Source organism: Nomascus leucogenys, chromosome 10, assembly GCF_006542625.1.
Source record: "Nomascus leucogenys isolate Asia chromosome 10, Asia_NLE_v1, whole genome shotgun sequence".
Lineage (NCBI taxonomy): Eukaryota > Metazoa > Chordata > Mammalia > Primates > Hylobatidae > Nomascus > Nomascus leucogenys.
In genome coordinates, this window is record NC_044390.1 from 80,545,588 (window position 1) to 80,571,227 (window position 25,640).

The window sequence follows — 25,640 nt, forward strand, 5'->3', positions numbered from 1 at the left end:
AGGCCGTGGTGGGAGGATCGCTTGAGCCCAGGAGTTTGAGACAAGCCAAGCAAAAAAGTAAGACTCCATCTCTTCAAAAACTCAAAAAAATTAGGCAGGTGTGGTGGTGCCTGTAGCCCAGCTACCTGGGAGACTTAGGTGAGAGAATCGCTTGAGCCTGAAAGATTGAGGCTTCAGTGAGCTATGATTGCACCACTGCATCCCAGCCTGGAAGACAAAGCGAGACCCTGTCTCAAACCCAAGAAAACAAAAATCAAAAAACTAAATTACAGACCTTATTCAGATTTCAGCAGTCTTTACATGCACTCTGTTTTCATTGTATATTTCGTACTTCTTCTCCTTCTCCTTCTTCTGGACAGAGTCTCACTCTGTCATCCAGGCTGGAATGCAGTGGCATGATCTCAGCTCACTGCAACCTCCACCTCCCGGGTTCAAGCGAATTTCCTGCCTCAGCCTCCCTAGTAGCTGGGACCACAGGCACATGCCACCACCCGGCTAATTATTTTGTATTTTTAGTAGAGACGGGGTTTCACAATGTTGGTCAGGCTGGTCTTGAACCCCTGACCTCACATGATCTGCCTGCCTCAGCTTCCCAAAGTGCTGGGATTACAGACATTAGCCACTGCACCTGGCCTCTTCTTTTTTGAATGGTTAAGTATAGAGTTTGTTTTCACCCGAAGCTTGAGGTTGGATACTCAGGAGCATCGCTTCATGTTACCCTGAATGTACCATTTGGGGTGTATGCTCTCTCACCATATATTTCTCTGAATGTTTATTTTCAGTGTAGCTTTAATTTGCGTTTCTCCTATAGTGGAAGAAGCAAGCATTTTTCATAAATATAATGGTCACTTCTACATCTTTGTTCATGAATTATTTGCTGATGCTTTTTGCCCATGTTTTCTGTCTGGTTTTCACATTTTCCTTCTCAAACCTTTTCTTTCTTTCTTCTTTCTTTGTTTCTTTGTTTCTTTCTTTCTTTCCTTCCTTCCTTCCTTCCTTCCTTCCTTCCTTCTTTCTTTCTTTCTTTCCTTCCTTCCTTCTTTCTTTTCTTTCTTTCTTCCATCCTTCCTCCCCCCCTTCCCTTCCCTCCCCTCCCCTCCCTCCCCTCCCCTTCCCTTCCCTTCCTTTTCTCTCTCTCTTTCTCTCTCTCCTTTTTGACAACGTCTTGCTCTGTTGCCCAGGCTGTAGTGCAACTCACTGTAGCCTCGACTTCCCAGGCTCAAACAATCCTTCCCCCTTGGCCTCCCAGTAGCTGGGACTGAGGCAGAAATTAAAATAATAATAATAATAAGTACTACATGTATTCACTCCAAGAGAAGAGCTAAGGCCCAGAATGTGGCAAGGCAAGGGTTAAAAAGGAAGAACAAGTTTTCCTCTGCTTAGCAGCTCACTTCAAGGACAGTTATAAGATAACGCTGTCCGAAGAGCCAAGGCCAGAGGAATGGGCTCCAGACACCGCCCTCCACCCCACCGCCCGCCTCCAGAGCAAGGTTGAAGGAAAAAAAAGAGAGAAAGACAAATTCTTTTATTGCTATTCCTTTCCTTGGTCTCTTAAGCATGACTATGTTTTACAAACCTCTCTATTTAGCCAGTTCTTGTTTTTCTTTTGACGCAGCTACAAGGCCACCAGCTATGCAAGGCCACAAGTTATACACTATATGATTAACTACTTTTGTTTTACTTTTGTAAGCCCGCTTATAAAAACCCCACAATATCTTTGTTCTAGGCTCAGCTTTTTGGATGTGAATCCACTGAGCCAGTGCGTACCTTAAAATAAACATCCTCCTGTTCTCTCTATTGGTCTCTCCGTTTCTCAGTTTCCCACAACAGGACTACAGGTGTGCACCACCAAGCTCAGCTAATTTTTATATTTTATAAAGACAGAGTCTTGCCAGGTTTCCTAGGCTGGTCTCAAACTCCTGGGCTCAAGCATTCCTCCCACCTTGGCCACCCAAAGTGCTGTGATTACAGGCGTGAACCACTCACCTGGCCTTCCCTCTCAAATTTTAAGAGTTCCTGATATATGATATATGTTGATATATATATATATATGATATATGTTGCAAATACTTTCTCCTGGTCTGTCAGATGTCTTTTGACTTTGCTTATTGAGTTTTTTGACATGAAAAAGTTAAAAAATTTATACAGTCAAATGCATTAATCTTTCATTGCATCTAGGTTTTTTTTTTTTTTTTCTTTTGAGACAAAGTCTCATTTTGGTTACTCAGGCCAGAGTGCAGTGGTGCAATCTCGACTCTCCACAGCCTCGACCTTCTGGGGGCTCAGGTTATTTTCCTACCTCAGTCTCCTGAGTAGCTGGGACTATAGGACCACCTCACTGCGCCCGGCTACTTTTTTGTATTTTTAGTACAGACGGGGTTTCACCATGTTGCCCAGGCTGGTCTTGAACTCCTGAACTCGAGCAATCTGCCCACCTTGGCCTCCCAGAGTGTTGGGATTACAGGCGTGAGCCACCGCGCCCGACGGCATCTAGGTTTTGAGTAGTAGTTAGACAGCTTTTTCCCACACACGTAAAAAAGGGTACTTGAGGGACAATAGGAAAAGTTGGAATAAAGACTCTGCATAACTGTATTAAATAAATGGCAAATACCATAAAATAAATCTGGCCGGGCGCGATGGCTCACGCCTGTAATCCCAGCACTTTGGGAGGCTGAGGCAGGCGGATAACCTGAGGTCAGGAGTTCAAGACCAGCCTGGCCAACATGGGGAAACCCCGTCTGTACTAAAAATACATAAACTAGCTGGGCGTGGTGGTGCGCGCCTGTAATCCCAGCTACTCAGGAGGATGAGGCAGGAGAATCGCTTGAACCCGGGAGGCGGAGGTTGCAATGAGCCGAGACCGCGTCACTGCACTCCAGTCTGGGCGACAGATGGAGATTTTTGTCTTGTCTCAAAAAAAAAAAAAAAAAAAAAAGTTTGGGGAAGTGTGCTAAACTGGGTTTGCGTAGGTGGAAGGGGCGGCCGGGCCCTTTAAGGTGGGTCCCGCTCCGTAGGCCTCCCCTCGCCCCAGCCCCTCCCACCCCGGAAGGGCTCGGCCCAAGCCCGGCCCCGCCCGCCCTCGGCCCCGCCCACGGCGGAGCGCAGTCACGTGACCGGGGCTGCGGCGCGCGGCATTATACGGTCATGGTGGGCCAGATGTACGGCTCCCCAGGCAGCTGCCTGGCCCGGGCGCTGACGCGGGCGCGGGCGCTGGCGCTGGCCCTGGTGCTGGCCCTGCTGGTCGGGCCGTTGCTGAGCGGCCTGGCGGGGGCGATCTCAGCGCCGAGGGGCCGCTGGGCGGGCGATGGGCGGGTCACTCCAGCCTCCCGCAGCCGCTCGGTGCTCCTGGACGCCTCGGCGGGCCAGCTGCTTCTGGTGGACGGCCGCCACCCTGACGCCGTGGCCTGGGCCAACCTCACCAACGCCATCCGCGAGACTGGGTAAGGATTGGCTTGTCCCCACGCAGGGCCATCGGGGGAGGGGGGGTGGGTAGGCGCCGGACCTCGCCTGTTCCCGGGACCTGCCTCTTGCCGGGTGGGAGCGCCCGTTTCTCTGGGGATCAGCTACTCCCGAGGCTGCAGCACCGCCCTGTGGGCCAGGTCCCCTGTTTGGGAGCGGGCTACTGCGGCATCCCTCACCTCATGGGGCTAATCCCTTGCCTTCAGCCAGTGGTGACAGTACTTCTGTCCCCAAGAGGCCAGTTCCCTACCACCGAGGCCGCAGTGCCTGCATCTGGATCAGGTCCATGGCTGGTGGGTAACTTCTATCCTCACGGGGACCAGCTCCCTTCCCTAGACTTTGCCTCCTCACCCCATGGAGGCCAGCCCCCTGTCCCCAGGCCTGAGGGGTGATGAGAACTCAGCAGGAGGTTAACTCTCACCTGCTTGGCTGTGGCTTGCTCGTGGGTGCCAGCCCCCTGCCTCCCTTCCAGTGCCAGGTCAGCAGGACTGAACCTGGGCTCCAGGCTAGTCCAAAAGCAGAGGATCCCTAAAGTCACATAGACCCATTTAGTGCCCTGCTAGGGCTCTGCTCCTCCCTTGTCTTCTGTGTCCTGGTCCAAGGGGAAGTCCTTGGCTGGATGCTGTGTTTGGCAGCCATGCTCACCATCTTTATTGCTGGCACCCAGGCTGTCATTCTGATGTGTGAGTCTCACCTAACTCCTCCGCCTGTCTGGGCTCCCGTTTCCCCATCTGTGGCCCAGATTTTGAGGATGTGCTCTAGTTGGGTGGTCATGTGCTGCAAGTTCTGTACAAGGGCTTGTGCCCATTCATTTATTCATTACCCTGATGGTTGGCCTTAGGGACACAGCTGAGCAGCTCTCTCTACTCAGTGGGAGAGACAGACAGCGATAGAAGAGAAATCAGAGTCAGTGGGAGTGGGAAGGATCAGTTTCAAAGCCTTGTCAGCAGGGCCCAGACGCTGGATCAGGCTGTGCTGGGGGATCTTAGGGAACCCAGGGTGCATCCGTCATATCCTAGTGCCCAGATGATGCTAGGGAACCCTAGCACTAGGATGTGCCCAGGATGTGGTCTGTGCTCAGACCACAGTGCCCCCTCCAGCAGAAAGGGCCTCCTCCCACTGCAGCCCCTATCCATTTTGCTGGCATGCATTGACTTCTGCAGGTGTTAGGGAGACACAGGATGCCGAGGACACCCCCATTCTGGTGGCACTTGGGGGGTACATCAAATAGATGTGAGATTTGGGGGAGATATTTGCTGCAGACACAGGGGTTCTGGGTGGGGTCAATCTGGGAAGGCTCCCAGAGAGAGGAGGCCACAGAGTGAGCTGGCATCTGTGGAGGGAACTGAAGCTTTGTGGCTGGCCTCGGGGGCCACTGGGACTCTGGGATCTGGTGACCCAGTCTTTGCTGACTCACTCATGTTTTTGGCATAGCAGAATCAAGAGGGCATGATAGAACTGTTCAGGGGAGGAGGGGCAGGAGTGAGGCCCAGCATGGGGAGGGGACTTTGGCCTCTGGAGGCCCCTGCTGGGCTGTGTTGCTCTTGACTATGGTAAACATGGAAGTGGAGAGAAGGCTTCCTTGATTGTACTGGATGGAAAGTTCTTCCAGGCTCAGCCCCTCTGCTGTGTGACCTTGGGCAAATCCCTTCACCTCTCTGAGCATGTTCCCTCATCTCAAGGTAGGGCCAAAAGGGTCATGGAAATTCATTGGGGTCACGGAAAGCACTGTTTATTTATTTTTATTTGTCTTTTATTTTTTGAGACATAATTTCACTCTGTTGCCCAGCTGGAGTGCAGTGGCACGATCTTGGCTCACTGCAACCTCCCCACCCTGGGTTCAAGCGATTCTCGTGTCTCAGCCTCCCAAGTAGCTGGAATTACAGGTGTGTGCCACCATGTCCGGCTAATTTTTGTATTATTAGTAGAGATGGGCTTTCACCATGTTGGCCAGGCTGATCTCAAACTCCTGACCTCAGGTGATCTGCCCATCTCGGCCTTTCTGGCTTGTTTTCGGCACCCTCTCTGGTCCCCTCCTCTTACGCTCACATGCCCCTTTCCCTTTGAGTTTGCCAGCACTTGAGGCTCTGATGCAGGGAAGACCATACAGCGAGCCCTATTTTACAGGCAGGAAACTGAGGTCCTCAGAGACAGTTGCTTGAAGACTCAGGGTCAGATGAAAGAAAGCCATAGGGGGTGTCCTGGCTCCTGATCAGCAGAATCTCTGATCTGTGGGGGACTTTGTGTCTTATTTCGGAGGGTGGGGGGCAGGGATTTGATGCCTCTGTTCACTCAGAATTGGGATCCCTCCTCCTTCCTGGTGAAATCCCCAGATTTTGCCATTGGGGATCCTGGGATTATCAGGATAAATTCTCCCTACACCATAATCCTTCGTCTTTTATATTTTTTAAAAAAGGTTTTTTGGTTTTTTTTTCTGAGACACGGTCTCACTGTGTTGTCCAGGCTCGAGTGCAGTGGTATGATCATGGCTCACTGCAGCCTTGAACTCCCAAGCTCAAAAAATCCTCCCACCTTGGCCTCCCAAGTAGCTGGGACTATAGATACGCACCCCCATGCCTGGCTAATTTTTAAATTTTCTTTTTTGTAGAAACAGGGGTCTTGTCATGTTGCCCAGGCTGGTCTTGAACTCCTGGGCTCAAGTGATCTCTCACCTTAGCATCCCCAAACGTTGGGATTACAGATGTGAGCCACTGTGCTCGGTACCTTCTTTCAGTTGTGCCATATCTGACTTTGGGCCAACACCCCCACACAGCCTGGAAACATTTATGATTTGGTGCTTGGAGATCAGAGATGTCACTAGGAGCAGAGCCTGCCTCAGTCTAGCTCTGGCCTTGGTCCTGGGGAAGCTGTATGCTCCAACCTTACTTTGTCTTCCTTCCCTGATCTGATCCCACTGACCAGCACCTTATCGACGAGGTTGCTTAAAGTAAATCCCCATCCCATTGAGAGAGGAAGTGAATCAAAATAAGAGGGAATTAACAAATTTAGTAAATGGGGAAGCATCCCAAATCCACCAACCAACAGGCAAAAACAGCCCAGTAAAATGGATAAATAAGGCCCAGCTATTTCTTTGAACAATCACAAGAGATGAATCTATACCATCAAGAATGAGAAAGGCCAGGCGCTGTAGCTCACGCCTGTAATCCCAGCGTTTTGGGAGACTGAGGCAGGAAGATGGCGAGAGGCCAGGATTTCGAGACCAGCTTGGGCAATGTGGTGAAGCCTTGTCTCCGCAAAAAAAAATTAAAAAATTAGCTGGGTGTGATGGCGCATGCCTGTGGTCCCAGCTACTCGTTTGAGCCTGGGAAGTCGAGGCTGCAGTCAGCTGTGACTGTGCCACTGCACTGCAGCCTGGGCAGCAGAGTGAGACCCTGTCTCAAAAAAAAAAAAAAAAAAAGGCTGAGATAGGAGTGATAGACACAGATATGGGGGGAGATACGGGGGGCATCCCACATAATGGAGAGCATCCAAGGCCATACTAGACTGTGGAAGTGGGGTGCTGATATTTGTGAGATATTTGTGGCCCCCTGCTCGTATCAGTGGTCCGATTTTTTCAAATGTGGCCTCTTTCAAGGGGCACCTTGATTAGACTCTTGAGTCATCTTAGAGACATTAGCTGCCCCTGGCATGAAATCGCAGTGTGGCCCATAGATTTTCCAGGAAAAAAAAAAAAAAAAGATTGAGGAAACAGACCTACCGCTGCCAACTTTTAATTTTTGTCAAGCAAGTGCATTAAAAACAAAGCAGGGCAATATTTGTCAACCCCTGTCAGCATTTATCTCATAAAAGATTGGCAATTTTAGAGCAAACAAGCAGAAAGGACATACTCTGTGAATAAGGAGTAGTCTTCTTTTGATTTATTTTTTTTGAGATAGAGTCTGCCCTGTTACCTAGGCTGGAGTGCAGTGGCATGATCTTGGCTCATTGCAAACTCCGCCTCCTGGGTTCAAGTGATCTTCCTGCCTCAGCCTCCCTAGTAGCTGGGATTACAGGTGTGCGCCACTATACCCAGCTAATTTTGTGTGTGTGTGTGATTTTAATAGATACGGGGTTTCACCATGTTGGCCAGGCTGGTCTTGAACTCCCGACCTCAGGTGATCTGCCCACCTCAGCCTCCCAAAGTGCTGGGATTACAGGTGTGAGCTACTGTGCCTGACTGAAGAGTAGTCTTTAATAAGTACATCTAGTTATAGACACACTCTAAAGTGTTTTTCTGGCCAGGTGCGGTGGCTTGTGCCTATAATGCCAGCACTTTGGGAGGCCAAGGCAGGAGGATTGCTTGAGCCCAGGATTTTGAGACCAGCCTGGGCAACATGGTGAGACCCTATCTCTGCAAAAAATATAAAAAATTAGCTGGGCATGGTGGTGCGTGCCTGTAGTTCCAGCTACTCAGAAGCTGAGACAGGAGGTTTGCTTGAGTCCAGGTGAGGCTACAGTGAGCTGTGATCACACCACTGCACTCCAGCCTGGGTGACAGAGTGAGACCCTGTCTCAAACCAAACAAAACAAAAGAAAACAAAACAAATTTCTAGCAGTTTAGAAAGAGGGGATGGGATATGGGAAGTAAAAGCCTCTCCCTACCATTCTTCCTAGATATAAACATTTTTAGCTTTTTTTTTTGAGGTGAAGTCTCGCTCTGTTGCCCAGGCTGGAGTGCAGTGGCGCGATCTTGGGTCACTGCAAGCTCTGCCTCCCGGGTTCACGCCATTCTCCTGCCTCAGCCTCCTGAGTAGCTGGGACTACAGGTGTCCACCACCACACCCGGCTAATTTTTTTGTATTTTTAGTAGAGATGGGGTTTCACCTTGTTAGCCAAGATGGTCTCGATCTCCTGACCTCGTGATCCGCTTGCCTTGGCCTCCCAAAGTGTTGGGATTACAGGTGTGAGCCACCGCCCCCAGCCTTTTAGCTGTTTCTTCCAGAATTTCCTATGCATAAAGAGGCCTAAACTTTCTTGCATACATATAAATGTAGAGGCATATGTGGTGTGTGATGCATTTACACATGGGCTTAGCCTGTGCATACCATTTGGACTTCTCGACTTTTTTTTGAACTTCATCTTTGACCTCTTTGCTCATCAGCACATGCAGTCTGCTATGGCACATATGATTATTGTATCAGGCCCCTAATGGTGGGTGTTTTGGGAAGGCCCATCTTTTCTGGCTTTGAAGAGAAGTCCTGCTGTGAAGAAGGGCCCTTATGCCCGTCTCTGCAGGGCTGTATGAGCATCTGGCCAGGGAATGGGTTCCTAACCACTGCCCGTCTCCGGGGCCTCAGTGCCGAGGCCTTGGCTGAGCCCACCCTTGCTAGAAGGGGCAGCTGTCACCAGGTGTGCCCTGGAGGAGGCCACTGGCTGCTCAGTTACTACTGGGGCTCACGGCTGCACAGCTATTTTGGTTTTACGCAGTTTGTCCGAGGTCTTCTTTGATCCACTGCCAGCTTTTATCACGAGGGGATCTGCATATTGGGCCCTGTTATAGTCTTCCTCCCGTCTCACACTCGCTGGGTCTCCTCAAACTCCTACCCCCTCAGATTCTTTTTTTTTTTTTTAAATGAGACAGCATCTTGCTCTATTGCCTGGACTGGAGTACAGTGGTGTGATCATAGCTCACTGCAGCCTGGGCTCAAGCGATCCTCCCATCTTAGCCCCAGCCTCCTGTGACTATAGGCAAGCACCATCACACCTGGTTAATTTATTTTGTATTTTTTATAGAGAGGGGGTCTTGCTTTGTTGTCCAGGCTGGTCTCTTACTCCTGGCCTCAAGCAATCCTCCCACCTTGGCCTCCCAAAGCACTGGGATTACAGGCATGAGCCACTGCGCCATCCCCTCTCAGATTCTTGATGAGACAAATACTTAGTGAGTGCATAATGTGTGTTCTCTCCTGGCACATGCCACAGCAGTCCTCTGAAGGGGGAGTCACTCTGCCCATTTTACAGATGAGGAAACCGAGGTCCTGAGAGGTAAAGCAGTTTGCCCAAAGGTACACAACCAATAAGGGATCTACCCAGGGATTCAGACCAAGTCGGAGGGACCCACAAGCCCGAACTCTTTGTCTTCCATTCTTGAAATTTAAAAATCTAATTTTTTTCCCTTGTTTTTTTTTTTCTGTCCTTATCTGTGATGCTATGTGAATAATTAGCCCGAAGTTCATGGCTGTCATCTGCATTTGATAAGAACTATATCTCCTTGCCCCCAACACTCCCCAACAAACCTGAGTTGAGTTAGAGGCGCAGAGCATTCACTCAAGAATGTTAGTCTCAGCTCTGCCGCTCACCTGCTGTGTGACCTTGGGCAAATCACTTCATCTAACTGTATTATGTGGGAGCCTCGGTTCCCCACATCTGTAAAAGGGGGAGAATAAAACCCATGTCATACGGTTGTTGGAATAATTTTTTTTTTTTTTTGACAGTCTCACTCTGTCACCCCGGCTGGAGTATAGTGGCACAATCTTAGCTTACTGTAACCTCCCGGGTTCAAGCGATTCATGCCTCAACCACCAGAGTAGCTGGGACTATAGGCACGCACCACCACACCCAGCTAATTTTTGTAGTTTTAGTAGAGACGAGGTTTCATCATGTTAGCCAGGCTGGTCTCAAACTCCTGACCTCAAGTGATCGTCCTCCTCGGCTTCCCAAAGTGCTGGGATTATAGGCGTGAGCCACCGAGCCCTGGCCATTTTTGGAAGAATTTAGAGTTACATAAAAATGTGAGTACTTACCACAGTTTCTGGGGCTATTGTAATTCCCTGTATCAAGGCCCCACTAAAGATCCCCACAGCCCCACGCTGCTGGCCCCAAAGTACTTTGCTTTGGAACATTCAGAACTCAGGCTTCCTCCTTTTACTTTCTCTCTTCTCCTCACCTGGCAAACTCCTATGTAAACTTCAAAACCCAGAACAGCTGTCACCTCTTCTGTGATGCCTTCACAGATTGTAGTCAGATAATTGTAGCAGCAGCAGTATACCTCCTCAGGACAACCCCTTGACACTTTATTCGTTTTTCCGTCATAATGGTTACCCCGTTATGTCCTTATCTGTTTTCATGCCATTCCCCTCCGCTGCCACTAGCTTTTTGAAGGCCAGATGAACATCATTCATCCTTAGACACCCTCAATGTCTGGCACCCAGTAGGTACTCAAAAAGGCTTGCTTACTGAAGGTATCAGGTGTGGGCATTTTTGAGTCTTTCCCTCTCCAGAGTCTTCTCCAGGGCTGAGCTATTCCTGTCCTGGAAGTGTTCGATGGCTTTTTAGCCAACTTCCCACGAGACAGCCCTGGCCAAGCCTGCCTCTCCCTGTCTTGTAGCCTCTTCAAGGTCTCTTTAGTGTCTTCCTGTTGCCCTCATTTTCTTAATAGAAATTGACTTTAAAAATGCTCCCCCCCAACTAGTTATAGAAATGACATGAGTGAATATTTTTGTGTCCTTGGAGCAAAAATGATATCTAGGACCATGAAGGAAAAGATTGATTTGGACACACAAAAATGAAAATGTCTATATGGCAAGAACAAATGAAAAACCAATTAAAACATAAACATATTTTCTCTTATTATTGTTTTAGAGACAGGGTCATGCTCTGTCATCCAGGCTGGAGTGCATGGCGTGATCATAACTTACTGCAGCCTCAAATTCTTGGGCTCAAGTGATCTTCCTGCCTCAACCTCTTGAGTAGCTGGGACTACAGGCACACCCCACTGCACCTGTAACTTTTAAATTATTTCGTGTAGACAGAGTCTTGCTTTGTTTCCCAGGCTGGTCTTGAACTCCTGGCCTCAAGTGATGCTCCTGCCTTAGCCTCCTAAGGCATCGGCCACTGCACCTGGCCCCTCCCCACTCCCCTCCCTCCCTCCCCTCCCTCCCTCCCCCTCCCCTCCCCTTGTTTTTTCTTTTTCTAGACAGAGTCATGCTCTGTCACCCAGGCTGGAGTGCAGTGGCACCATTTTGCTCACTGCAACCTCTGCCTCCCAGGTTCGAGTGATTCTCCTGCCTCAGGCTCCTGAGTAGCTGGGACTACAAGAGTGCACCACCACACCCAGTTAATTATTCTATTTTTAGTAGACATGGGGGTTTCACCATTTTGGCCAGGCTGGTCTCGAATTTCTCAAATTCTCGGCCATCCAAAGTGCTGAGATTACAGGTGTGAGCCACTGTGCTTGGCCCCATATTTTCAATATTAGTGACAAGCAGAGGGCTAATGTGTATACAGGGAATTTCACCAAAAAGTAAGAAAAGATTTTAACCCAATAGAGAAAAATGGGTAAAGGACATGAAACAGAGAAATATAAATGACCATTAAAAATAAGAAAATATATGTAACTTAACTAATTTAAAAATTGCAAGCATGTTGAAACTTTTGCAGCTATCACCTTGGTGAAGATGAAAAAGTTTGCTAGTAATCATTTTAGTGAGGGAGTGGGCAAACAGAAGTTTGCTCATTGTAGAGACTCAGTCTGTGACCTGCTGTGGTTCCAGGACTGGCAGTGTTGGCATTACCTGGAGGCTACTTAGAAGTGCAGAGGCCGGGCGTAGTGGCTTATGCCTGTAATCCCATCACTTTGGGAGGCTGAGGCGGGTGGATCACTTGACGTCAGGAGTTCGAGACCAGCCTGGCCAACATGGTGAAACCCTGTCTCTACAAAAAATACAAAAATTAGCTGGGTGTGGTGGCACATGCCTGTAGTTCTAGCTACTCAGGAGGCTTAGGTGGAAGGATAGTTTGAGCCTGGGAGGCTGGAGGCTGCAGTGTGCCAAGATCATGCCACTGCATTCCAGCCTGGGTGACAGCAAGATGCTGTCTCAAAAAAGAAAAAAGAAAAAAGTCCTGGTGCAGTGGCCTTAAGCTACCGTAAAGTAGCTTAACAAAGTGCCAGTAATCCCAGCACTTTGGGAGGCTGAGGTGGGCGGATCTCTTGAGGCCAGGAGTTCGAGACCAGCCTGGCCAACATGGTGAAACCCTGTCTCTACTAAAAATACACAAATTAGCTGGATGTGGTAGCTCACGCCTGTAATCCCAGCTACTCCAGAGGCTGAGGCAGGAGAATCACTTGAATGCGGGAGGCGGAGGTTGCAGTGAGCTGAGATCATGCCAGTGCCCCCCAACCTGGGGAACAGCCAGACTCTGTCTCAGGAAAAAAAAAAATGGAGTCTCAGACCCCATCGCAGAACTGATCAGAACCTGCCTTCTAACCAGGCCTTCAGGTAACCTGCATATACATCAGAGGTTGAGAAGTGCTCCTTCAGAGGAGTGGGAGCCAGCCTGCCTGGAAGTGAATCCTGCCCCTGCCAACTCTGTGACCTTTCAGGTGTATCCACTAGTATTGGGCTGCAGTGCTGTGTGATAAACCAGCCCCAGTCCGGCGGCTTAAACCAACAACATTGATCCTCATGGATCTGTGGGGCTGCTGGGGCTGCTCTGCCTCATGCTGCAGCTCTACAGACCTGGTGTGCTTGTGTGGCCCCCATATCCCTGGGACCGGTGGGCTGGCCGGGGCCTGTTCTTCCCATGGTGATGGCAGAGGCACAAAGGGGCAAGTGAGGCTTCCTGAAGGCTAATTTTATAACCAGCATACTGTCACTTCCACCCATATCCCATTGGCCAAAGCAGGTCATGTGACACAACCAAGCCCAAATGAAGGAGCCGGGAAGGATAATTGGCCATTGGTGGAGGACTGTAGTCTCATGGCAAAGGGCATGGACATGGAGGTGGGGATGGCATGTGACATAAGTCTGTGTTTCAATTTCCTCCTCTTCTGCAAGAGGGACAAGATGGGGATGATTACTGTGCCCACCTTGCAGGATTATAGGGGACTCAATGAGTTAATAGACATGAAAGTGACTAGAACATGGCATGGCACAGAGCTAACATCTCATCCTCAATGGATGTTGTTAGCTGGTGTTATTGTGGGTGAGGGCATATAGATAGGTCCTGCATTTCTGGGGGAGGCTGTTTGTCAATATCTACAAAAATTAAAAATACCTGTGCCCTTTGAGCCAGTAGTTCCTCTTGGAGGGATTTAACCCGGCAAGCTCACAAAGATGGACAGACAGACATTCATGTGCGCGTCTACTGACCACTGTGTCGTTTTCATAGTTGAAGCCTGGCGATGCCGTGTGTCTAGCTGGGGGCCTCTGCTGCTGACCGAGTGTCCCCTCCTTCCCCTCCAGGTGGGCCTTTCTGGAGCTGGGCACGAGTGGCCGATACAATGACAGCTTGCAGGCCTATGCAGCCGGCGTGGTGGAGGCTGCTGTGTCGGAGGAGGTAAGGGCCAAGGTGGGGACGTGGGACTCCCACCCTGCCCCACCCCCACCAGCATGTTCCCCAGCATGCTTTGCACTCCTGCCACAGCCCTTCACCTATCTGGGGAGAAAAAGTGGACATGCATTCTTTAGAAAATTACACTAGGGGCCGGCCACTGCACCTGGCTCTCACCCACTTCTGATATTGTCTGACTTCTTTTAAAGCTCAATAACAACTAAAGCAAAATAATATGTTGTTCAGGGACTCATCGCATGCAGTAAAAGTAGCTTAACAAAAGTAAGGGAGTAGACACAACTCGAATGCCCAGCTGTTGATGAATGGATACGTACAATGTGATCTATCATACAATGCAACATTATTCGGCTGTAAAAGGGAATGAAGGACTGACACACACCAGAACATGAAAGAACCTTGAAAACATGCTAAACGAAAAAAGCCAGTCACAAAAGGGCACATACTGTATGATTCTATTTATATAAAACGTTCAGAATAAGCAAATCTACAGAGACAGAAAGCCGACTAGTGGGTGCCAGGGACTTGTGGGGAGTGGGGAGTGACTGCTAACGGGTATGGGGTTTCTTTCTGGGATGATGAAAAGGTTCTGGAGTTAGAGAGTGGTGATGGTTGCACAACCTTATGAATACATTAAAAACCATGAATTGTACTTTTTTTTTTTTTTTTTTTGAGACAGAGTCTTGCTCTGTCACCCAGGCTGGAGTGCAGTGGTGTGATCTCGGCTCACTGCAACCTCTGCTTCCCAGGTTCAAGTGATTTTCCTGCCTCAGCCTTCCAACTAGCTGGGATTACAGATGTGTACCACCACGCCCACCTAATGTTTGTATTTTTAGTAGAGGTGGGCTTTCGCCCTGTTGGCCAGGCTGGTCTCAAACTCCTGACCTCAAGTGATCCGCCCGCCTCGGCCTCCCGAAGTGCTGGGATTACAGGTGTGAGCCACTGTGCCTGGCCAAATTGTACATTTTTAAATGGGAATTTGATGGTATGCTGACTATATCTCAATATATATGACTGAATGAAAGGGAATGATAGCCACGACATTTAGGGTGGTGGGTGCCTCTAGGGGTAGAGGAGGCAGGGGCTTAGGGGACGCTTAATGGTGTCAGTACCATTCTAGGTTTTAGTTTGGATGTTCATTTTATTTTCATGCTTCATAACTTAGAATATGTTATATATTTTTTCTGTGTATCAGATAGTACCTAGTGTAATTTTCTTTTTCTTTTTTTTTTTTTTTTTTTTGAGACAGAGTCTCACTTGTCACCTAGGCTGGAGTACAGTGGCGTGATCTTGGCTCACTGCAACCTCTGTCTCCCTGGGTTCAAATGGTTCTCATGCCTCAGCCTCCAGAGTAGCTGGAATTACAGGCATGCGCCACCACGTCTGGCTAGTTTTTGCATTTCCAGTAGAGATGGGGTTTTGCCACGTTGGCCAGGCTGGTCTCAAACTCCTGACCTCAAGTGATCTGCCCACCTCGGCTTCCCAGAGTGTTGGGATTACAGGTACGAGCCACCTGGCCTAGGCTAGGCAGATATGCTAACAGGCATTGATGACCACTTTACAGAGACAGCTTGTCATGTGTACTTCACAGTAAACACCTGACATTTTCCAGGGAATCCATAAACTACTGACTTTTCCATTGATGGCCTAACCAGTGGCCCAAAGGCAGAGCACCTGCCTATAATACCAGGATGTTGGGAGGCTGAGGAGGGAGGATTGCTTGAGCTCAGGAGTTGGAGGCCGCAGTGAGCTAGAATTGTACCACTGTATTCCAGCCTTGTGACAGAATGAGACCTTGCCTCAAAAAAAGAAACAAAACAAAACCACGCAAAAAAACAAAACAAGAAGTAGGCGAGGCTGTGGAGTGACAGCTGTCTCCTGTGATGCAGATGGAGGCGTGCATTGGGTCACAAGTTGACACCAACTTGTAGAGTTGAACCTGCATGTGCCTTAGGACCCAGCAGCCCTACTACTTGGGTGTACACCTTAGAGGTGACCCATGGATGTGCATGAGGTACTCAAAGCAGTCCCAAAGAGGGAGTTCTTAAAACACCATGGGCAGGTGAATGGCTGACCAGGTGGAGGTGCACAGTGCAGCATGACAGAGCAGTGGAAATGGGTGAATCTGAGATGCCTGGAGGTGAGGGGGAAAGAGCACATCACAGAGGACAGCGTCCAGTGGGACACCCTTTTATAAAACTCACGGTGCTCCTTCTGACACCCAGTCGCAGTTGTGGGTGGCCCTCTGGGACCTTAGTGTCTGGGGAAGTGGTCAGATGCTGGGCCAGGGCTGTTTTGGGTGCTCAGTGGTGAATGAGACACGGTTCAGTCTCTCAAGGGGCTCAAGGCCTGCTGGGGAGACTGAGGCAGGGCCACAAGTGGCTCTCATGTCAGGAATCCCAGGCCCATGTGCCAGGCACTTTGCCCACAATGTCTCACTGAGCCTCCACCCTAAACCCCTGAGGGAAGCATGTGCACCTCCCCTGGATGGATGGGTAGGCTTGGGCCCAGAGAGGTGAAGCTACTTTCACAAGGTCAGCCAGCAGTCCACAGAGGAGGCACCATTCAACCTCAGCTCTGTCTAACCCACATCTCGCTCCTAACTAGTGTGCCCTGCTGCCTCCCCCTCAAGCCTGTGGGCTTCTTGTGGGTGGTAATATGCCTTGTCTCCAGCTGTGTCCTCTGATCCCAGCCCAGAACCTGGTATAGGACAGGCAGTGGGGAAATGCTGTGGAAGTCATAGAGGCCTGCATGGAGGAGGTGGTGTCTTAGTGGGCCTTGAAGGATGAACAGGATTTGGATGTGTTTCAGTGAGGTGGTGATGGAGCAGCAGTCATGAAGCCATCAATCCTGAGGCAATGAGTGCTGCCACTCACTCATGGGGATGACCAGGCTACATGGTCTTTTGTCCCCCAGCAGGCAAGCCTGGACTCATGCAGGTGGCATCTCGGTGGGAAGTGCAGAGGGCCGCATGAGGTCTGGGTGAAACTGGCATGGCATTCTCTTGCCCAGTGGAGTCAGCAGGGGTATTGCTGTTTTGTTCCCTGCTGTGTCCTCAGTGCTTAGAAAGGAACATAATAGGTGCTCAAAAAAGAAATTCATGGATTGACTGACTGAGCACACATATAGATTGGGGTCCCCGGTACCAGAGGTGGTGCCATCAGTTATAGGCTTTGCAGGCTAAAGGCTCTCAGGGCAACTTCCAGGGACCTGGGGTCCCTATCCGGGGCAGAGCTGGGCGGGGAGAGGAGCCTCCAGGGAGAAGACGGCATGAGCAAGGGCTCAGGTGGCCACACCAGCAGCCTCCGCTCTGGGGCAGCCTGGGTGGGGGGCTCTCAGGGAAGAGAGCATCCCAGCTGCCCGCCCTTGCCTCGCCCACCCCCTACCCCACAGCTCATCTACATGCACTGGATGAACACGGTGGTGAATTACTGTGGCCCCTTTGAATATGAAGTTGGCTACTGTGAGAGGCTGAAGAGCTTCCTGGAGGCCAACCTAGAGTGGATGCAGGAAGAGATGGAGTCAAACCCAGACTCAGCTTACTGGCACCAGGTGAGTCTGCCTGCCACGCTTGGTGGGAGGGGGCTTCCAGCTGGCCAGCCATCCTGTCCCCTGCTGTCCTGGCCAGCCTTGTGGCATGTCCAGCTGCCCAACCGCCCTTGTTTCCATCATCATTTCCATCCCTCCTAGCCGACCTGCCACTCATCCATCTGCCCAGTCTCCATCTGTCCACTTGCTAGAACTCCAGCCATCCATCCTAGCCTACCTACTGTTAAATAATGACCAAAAACAAATAGTCAGTTGTTAGCATGGTGTTTTGCTTACATACAAGGGAGGTTGCTTGGTAGATTGATTACATTGGATGCAAGTAAAGACAATATGAGAAAGAGGGGAAGGGGAAAACCAGAAAATCCCAGAAAGTCTGGACACAGTGAATTTTGTTTTCCTTTCCTTGAGAGCTGCTGATCAGCTGGCAGCTAACGGAGAGGCCCAGGCAGGCGCTCTGCCTTTGGGCCACTGGCTAGGCCATCATTGGAAAAGTCAGTTATTTATGGATTCCCTGGAAAATGTCAGGTGTTTACTGTGAGGTACACACAACAGACTGTCTCTGTAAAGTGGCCATCAATGCCTGTTAGCATGTCTGCCTAGCCTAGGCCAGGTTTGCACCATTTTCCTCTGTAGAACTTCTCACTGTTCACCCACCCACCTACTCTCCCCCTAAGACAGACTCTTCTATCACCAACCCATCTACTTGTCCATTCCACACATCCACCACCTATCCATCCACCCATCCATGTATCCATCCATCCATCCCTCCATCCATCCATTCATCCACCCACCCACCCATCCACCCACCCACTCACCCATCTACCTATCCATCTATTCACTCACTCATCCATTTATTTACCCACCCATCCATCCATCCTCCATCCATTCATCCATCCACCCACCCACCCACTCACTCATCTACATATCTATCCATTCACTCACCCATCCATCCATCCATTTACCCACTCATTCATCTATCCATTCATGCACCCATCCATCCATCATCCATCCATCCACCATACATACATACATCCACCCACCCACCCATCCATCCACCTCCCAGCTGTCAACCCACCCACCCACCCACCCATACATACATACATCCACCCATCCATCCATCCAACAACCCACCCATCCATCTTGCAGATGCTTACTAAGTGCCCAGTGTGCCTGGCCAAGGCCCCATGAGGGACACACTGATGATATTTTATGGCTATAGGATGTTGAGGCAAAACGATGACAATGGGGAGAAGTCAGACGCATGAGACAGGTGCCCGAGGCAGCAATATAGTCAGTACTGAACTCAGAACAGGAGCAGTTGGCAAGAGGCCAGGTCAGGCTGGGAGGCATCCTAGAAGAGATGGCTTTTGAACTAGGCTCTTAAGTAGGGCTGATTTGGGGTTAACACAGGGCAGAGACATAGAGTTAATTCACTGAAAGCATGAGAGTGCTCAGCATGGAGGGGTGGGTGGTAGTTTGGGGGAGTCAAGGCTGGCTGGAGTCTGGAGGGTACCCCTGGGCCTTCTGCTCTGTCTGAACCCCCAGGCCAGAGCCCCTCCCGTTGAAGGAGAAGGTGTGAACCTGGAGGATAGGCCTCACCCTCCCTCTGCCCCCGCCCCCTCCCCTAGGTGCGGCTGACCCTCCTGCAGCTGAAAGGCCTGGAGGACAGCTACGAAGGCCGTGTGAGCTTCCCAGCTGGGAAGTTCACCATCAAACCCTTGGGGTTCCTGTAAGTGCCACCCCCAGAGTGAACAGGGTGGGAAGAAGGGCCACACGCTCATAGTCGGACAGACCTGGGTTCTAACATCAACCCTGCCGCTCCCTGGCTCTGTGGCCTCGGAACAGTCAGCTGACCTCCCAGAGCCTCAGCTTTCTCCTCTGCAAAATGAGTACATAACAGCACTCACAGCAGGTGTGGTAACCCTCTGGTGCCCTGGCCCTCCTCAGCCTGCTGCAGCTCTCTGGGGACCTGGAAGACCTGGAGCTGGCCCTGAACAAGACCAAGATCAAACCTTCTCTGGGCTCCGGCTCCTGTTCCGCCCTCATCAAGCTGCTCCCTGGCCAGAGTGACCTCCTGGTCGCCCACAACACCTGGAACAACTACCAGCACATGCTGCGTGTCATCAAGAAGTACTGGCTCCAGTTCCGGGAAGGCCCCCGGGGTAGGTGGGTGTGGGTGTGTCTGGGGGATGAGCAAGAGGGTGGGCACACATGTGGGGAGTGGTCCTAGGAGGTGTGGGCCTTGGAAACCCTCCCAACACACAGAGTCACTGTAGGGATATTCCAAGAGTTCATCTTGGTTTTGTTTTTTTCTTTTTGAGTTGGGGTCTTGCTCTGTTGCCCAGGCTGGAGTGCAGTGGCACAGTTGTGGCTCACTGTAGCCTTGACTTCCCAGGCTCAGGTTATCCTCCTGCCTCAGCCTCCCAAGTATCTGGAACTACAAATGTGTACCACCACACTCAGCTAATTTTTTTATTTTTTTATTTTTAAGAGATGGAGTCTCACTATGTTGCCCAGGCTTGTCTCAAACTCCTGGGCTCAAGTGATCCTCCTGACCTGGCCTCCCAAAGTGCTGCGGTTACTTATGTGAGCCACCACGCCTAGCCAGTTCATCTTGTTTTACATGTTTATTGCCTTTTTAATTTTACCTATTGCTGCTTAACCAGTTACCCCAAAATTTTTAAAACAATCCAGCTTAAATAACTGCTATTTATTTTTTGCTCCTGTCTCTATGGGTCAGCTAGGTGGTTTTGGTTTTCTGGGCTGGGCCAGGCTGATCTTGGCTGGGCTCACTGATGCATCAGCAGTCTGCTAGCAGGTCAGCTGGGGTGGGATGGCTGGACTGAGATGGCCTCTTCTCCTGTCTGGGGTTGATTGTCAGCCAGGGTGATGGGGACAGCTGAGCTATGTGGTCTTTCATCATCAGCAGGTGAGCGCAGGCCTGTTCATGTAGCATCGGGGCAGGATGCGGTGAAGGCCTCTTGAGACCTTGATGAAACTGACACAGCATTCTTTTCTTTTTATTTTGAGACAGAATCTTGCTCTAGTGCCCAGGCTGGAGTGCAGTGGCATGATCTCAGCTCACTGCAACCTCTGCCTCCTGGGTTCAGGCAATTCTCCTGCCTCAGCCTCTTGAGTAGCTGGGACTACAGGCATGCATCACCATGCCCAGCTAATTTTTGTATTTTTAGTAGAGACAGGGTTTTCCCATATTCGCCAGGCTGGTCTTGAACTCCTGACCTCAATTGAATTGCCCACTTTGGCCTCCTAAAGTGCTTGGATTACAGGTGTGAGCCACTGCACCTGGCTTGACACACCATTTTTTTTTTTTTTTTTTGAGACAGAATCTTGTTCTGTTGCCTAGACTGGAGTGCAGTGGCACAATCTCAGCTCACTGTGACCTCTGCCTCCTGGGTTCAAGTGATTCTCCTGCCTCAGCCTCCCAAGTAGCTGGGATTATAGGCACACGCCACTGTGTCTGGCTAATTTTTGTATTTTTAGTAGAGACGGGGTTTTGCCATGTTGGCCAGGCTGGTCTTAAACTCCTGACCTCAGGTGATACAGCCGCCTCAGCCTCCCAAAGTACTGGGATTAAAGGTGTGAGCCACCGCACCTGGCTGACACAGCATTCTTTATCCAAATCAAGTCAGGTGGCCAGCACAGACTCAAGAGATGGGAGAATAGGCTTCACCATTTGCTGTGAAGAACTGCAGAGTCATATCGCACATGGCTTGGATGCAGGCATGGGAAGAATTAGAGCTATTTTTGCAAACAACCAATTGCAAGGAGTGCATGAATACATTCTTCCTGTCAAATGTGAAAACTGGCTGGGCACGGTGGCCCATCCCTGTAATCCCAGCGCCTTGGGAATTCGAAGCAGGAGGATTGCTAGAGCCCAGGAGGTTGAGGCTGCAGTGAACAGTGATCACACAATGACACCCCGGCCTGGGTGACAGTGCAAGACCTTGTCTCTAATAAAGAAAAAAGCAGTTTACAGTCAAGGCCAAAGTCCTCCATAGTGCCACATCCTTCATCCCAGGCCCCAGCATCAGCCCCAGGGATACCACTGCCAAATGTTTTCAGTACCTCCTTCTTGGCCAAATGTAAAAACTTGATGGGACCAGGAGCTGGTGAGGAGGTGGGGAAGTGTCCAGCCTTATTCATTGCTAATGGGAGTATGCGTTGGCACAGCTACTTTTAAGAGGAATCCAGCTGGCATCTAATAAAATTCAAAATCTGTCACTCCAGTGATCCAGCAATTCTCTGACTCCAATCTGTCCCTAGAGAGACATTTCAGCTTCTGCATGTGGAGTGTGTATAAGCAAGTCTGCTGTCACAGTGGTTTGGTAACAACCTAATGTCCATTCGTTGAAATTTAAGTAAACTCTAAATTGACATTTATACAGGAAATCGTATACACGGTAAGCGTACAACTTGAATTTCTTGCACGTGGAACACACCTGTGTATAGCATCCATCTGGAGAAACAGAACATTCCCAGCCCCTAGAAGCTTCCTTCGTATCCCTTTCCAGGCACACCCCCACCCCAGCATCGTCTCTATCCTGATTTCTGTTTTTTGTTTGTTTGTTTGTTTTGTTTTTAAACAGTCTTGCTCTGTCACCCAGACTAGAGGGCAGTAGTGCAATCTCGGCTCACCGCAACCTCTGCTTCCTAGGTTCAAGCGATTCTTCTGCCGCAGCCTCCCGAGTAGCTGGGATTACAGGCACACACCACCACACCCAGCTAATTTTTGTATTTGCAGTAGAAATGGGGTTTCGCCATGTTGGCCAGGCTGGTCTTGAATACCTGACCTCAAGTGATCCAACCGCCTATCCTGATTTCTCACAGAATAGGTTAGGTTTGCCTGGTTTTGAATGTCATATGAATGGAATCGTGTAGTGTGTGCTCATTTGTTCTGCATGTCTGTGAGAGTCATCTGTATTAACCGTATGTAGCTGTAGATCTATCATTCTCATTGCCATATATCCATTAAAATTTTAATAGCTTTTAAAAACTGTATAAGTCACACAGGTATGTTATAGAACATTGGAGAATCCACCAAAACACTCAATGAAAATCACTCGAACACTCCACAACCCAAAAGAGAAAATTTCTGTGAACATATGGTTATGTTTTCTCCTAGACTTTAAAAAATGTACCTTGCCTGGGCACAATGGCTCACGCCTGTAAACCCGGCACTTTGGGAGGCCGAGGCAGGTGGAACACTTGAGGCCAGGAGTTCAAGACCAGCCTGGCCAACATGGCGAAACCCCATCTCTACTAAAAATACAAAAACTAGCTGGGCATGGTGGCACACACCTGTAATCCCAGCTACTCGGGAGGCTGAGGCCCCAGAATTGCTTGAACCGCGAAGGCAGAGGTTGCAGTGAGCCAAGATGGCGCCACTGTGCTCCAACCTAGGCGACAGAGTGGGCCTCTGTCTCAAAAAAAAAAAAAAAAAAATTTTGCAAGGGTGGGCTTCATGCATGGAATGGGGTGCTATACCCATCATTGTAGTATTATACAGAATAGTTTCACTGCTCTAAAATGTTTGCTTTCTGAGTTTTTTTAAAAATCATAATTAAGATTATACTATTTGTGACTTCCTTCTTTTGCCCACTAGGCTGCCTTGGAGAGTTGCCAGTACTGCCATGTTTGGTCCACTACGCATTTTGTTTTTCAAATTACTTATTTTGAGACAGGGTTTCGCTGTGTTGCCCAGGCTGGTCACAAACTTCTAGCCTCAGGTGATCCTCCTGCTTCAGCCTCCCAAAGCACTGGGATTCCAGGTGTGAGCCTCTGCGCTGGGTCCCACTATGCCTTTTTCCTTTTCTTTTCTTTTCTTTTTTTTTTTTTTTTTTTTTGAGACAGAGTCTCACTCTGTTGCCCAGGCTGGAGTGCAGTGGCACAATCTCGGCTCACTTCAACCTCTGCCTCCCAGGTTCAAGCAATTCTCCCACTTCACCCTCCTGAGTAGCTGGAACTACAGGCATGCACCCCCACACCTGGCTAATTTTGTATTTTTAGTAGAGATGGGGTTTCACCATGTTGGTGAGGCTGGTCTCAAACTCCTGGCCTCCTGACCTTGGCCTTCCAAAGTGCTGGGATTACAGGCGTGAGCCACCGTGCCTGGCCTACTGGTCCCTTTGTTTTAAAGTGCAAAGACTTAATGTAGAAGAGATAATTCAGGCCAGACGCGGTGGCTCATGCCTACAATTCCAGCACTTTGGGAGGCTGAGGCTGGTGGCTCATTTGAGGTCAGAGTTCGAGACCAGCCTGGCCAACATGGTAAAACCCTGTCTCTACTAAAAATACAAAAATTAGCTGGACATGGTGGTAAATGCCTGCAATTGCAGCTACTCGGGAGGCTGAGGCAAGAGAATCACTTGAACCTGGGAGGCAGAGGTTGCAGTGAGCCGAGATCCCCCCACTGCACTTTAGCCTGGGCAACAAAACAAGACTCTGTCTCAAAAAGAAAAAAGACAAAGGATAATTCGGCGAGCTACACCCAGAACTCTGGAGCACTGGAGGGAAGAGGCCTGGGTAGAATCCCTGCTCAGCCATTTAACTGTTTGGCCTCTGCTAAGTTACTTAGCCTTTCTGAGTCTCAGATTTCCTTATCTGCAAGGTGGAGATGATAATTCCCTGCCCCCATGCAGAGCGGGTATAAGGAGTCAATTTACAAGATCACAGGGGTAATGAGCTTCCAGCCTAGGCGTGAGGTCACAGTAGGCCTGTGGCAGACAGTGCATGAAACCAGACTAGCACTTGTCAAGGGATGGGCTTCAGGTAGAAGGAGTTCTAGGGCAGGGGTGAGGGTACCTGCAGGGGGTGGGCCTGTAATCCCAGCTACTCCGAAGGCTGAGGCAGGAGAAGCGCTTACAGCTGGGAGGCGGAGGTTGCAGTGAGCTGAGATCGCCCCACTGCACTCCAGCCTGGGCAACAAGAGTGAAACTCTGTCTCAAAAAAAAGAAAAAATCGTCCAGTGAACAAAATATCTATCTGTTTGTCTATCTATTTGAGATATATATTTAACACATACACACATATGCACGCACACACACGCACGCGCGCACACACACACACACACACACACACACACAAAGTTGTCCCTTGGTACTGGGGAGGGGGTTGGCTCCAGGAGCCCCTGTGGAAGCTCAGGTCTCTTCTATAACACAGCCGACTGTTTACATATAACCTATACATATCCTCCCATATCCTATAATCATCTCTAGATTACTTATAATACCTAACACAATGCTACGTTAATGGTTGTTATACTGTATTTTTAAAATTTGTTTTATCTTTTAGTGTTGTTTCTTGTTTTTTTTTTTTTTTTTTGAGACGGAGTCTCGCTCTGTCACCCAGGCTGGAGTGCAGTGGCGTGATCTCGGCTCACTGCAAGCTCTGCCTCCCGGGTTCACGCCATTCTCCTGCCTCAGCCTCCCAAGTAGCTGGGACTACAGGTGCCCGCCACCACGCCTGGCTAATTTTTTGTATTTTTAGTAGAGATGGGGTTTCACTGTGTTAGCCAGGATGGCCTCGATCTCCTGACCTCGTGATCCGCCTGCCTTGGCCTCCCAAAGTGCAGGGATTACAGGTGTGAGCCACTGCACCCGGCCGTGCTGTTTCTTTTTAATCATGTTTTTTTCCTAGTATTTGTGGTCCCCAGTCGATTGAATCCAAGGATGTGGGACCCACAGACAGGGAGGGCCAACTATATAAGTTTTGCTGCTAGCTTTTATTTTTATTTGCACACATGTGCACTTTTCTGTGCCCAATGACCTCATTTGCCAAATGACAGAAAGGACACAGTGGGGGCTTCCTCGGAGGCCTGCCTGTGCCCCACCTTGAGACCTGAGTCTTGTTCGGTGGGGTGCAGGGGCCTCCACCTGGGCCTGTCTGACCAGCATCCCTGGCTCGCTCTGCCCGCACAGGGGACTACCCGCTGGTTCCCGGCAACAAGCTGGTCTTCTCCTCCTACCCCGGCACCATCTTCTCCTGCGACGACTTCTACATCCTGGGCAGCGGGCTGGTGAGTCCCCTTCTCGTGTCTCCTCTGTTCCTGGGGTGTTTGTCACACAGTGGCTCTGAGCCGGCAGGATTGATTCCTGCAGCAAGTGGGGACCAGGCTGCAGCCCAGTGCTGGGTGCCATGTAGGAGCCAGGGGTGCAGTGGAGGACAAGGTGGACGCTGCCCCACCTGCCATTCAGAGCCCAGACTCGCCCTTCCCCTGCTCTGGGGACTTGGACCACCACAAGGGCGTGTTTAAACGTAGACCCCCAGGCCCTGCACAGGGCCTCCAAAACCTGCAGATGGCCTGGGACTCTGCATGTAACCCTGGT

The 25,640-nt window shown here is 50.0% G+C and overlaps 1 protein-coding gene across 1 annotated transcript in view; it reads left to right on the forward strand.

The window, feature by feature from the left end:
- The first annotated feature begins 3,118 nt into the window (after window positions 1-3,118).
- Window positions 3,119-25,640, forward strand: part of PLBD2 (phospholipase B domain containing 2) — a 32,784-nt gene continuing 10,262 nt past the window's right edge. Inside the window, exons 1-6 of the mRNA XM_030821458.1 lie at window positions 3,119-3,440; window positions 13,641-13,734; window positions 17,140-17,298; window positions 18,924-19,024; window positions 19,243-19,457; window positions 25,233-25,330. Of these exons, the coding sequence (XP_030677318.1) occupies window positions 3,145-3,440; window positions 13,641-13,734; window positions 17,140-17,298; window positions 18,924-19,024; window positions 19,243-19,457; window positions 25,233-25,330 (963 nt within the window). The 5' untranslated portion in view covers window positions 3,119-3,144. The remainder of the gene's footprint in view (window positions 3,441-13,640; window positions 13,735-17,139; window positions 17,299-18,923; window positions 19,025-19,242; window positions 19,458-25,232; window positions 25,331-25,640) is intronic.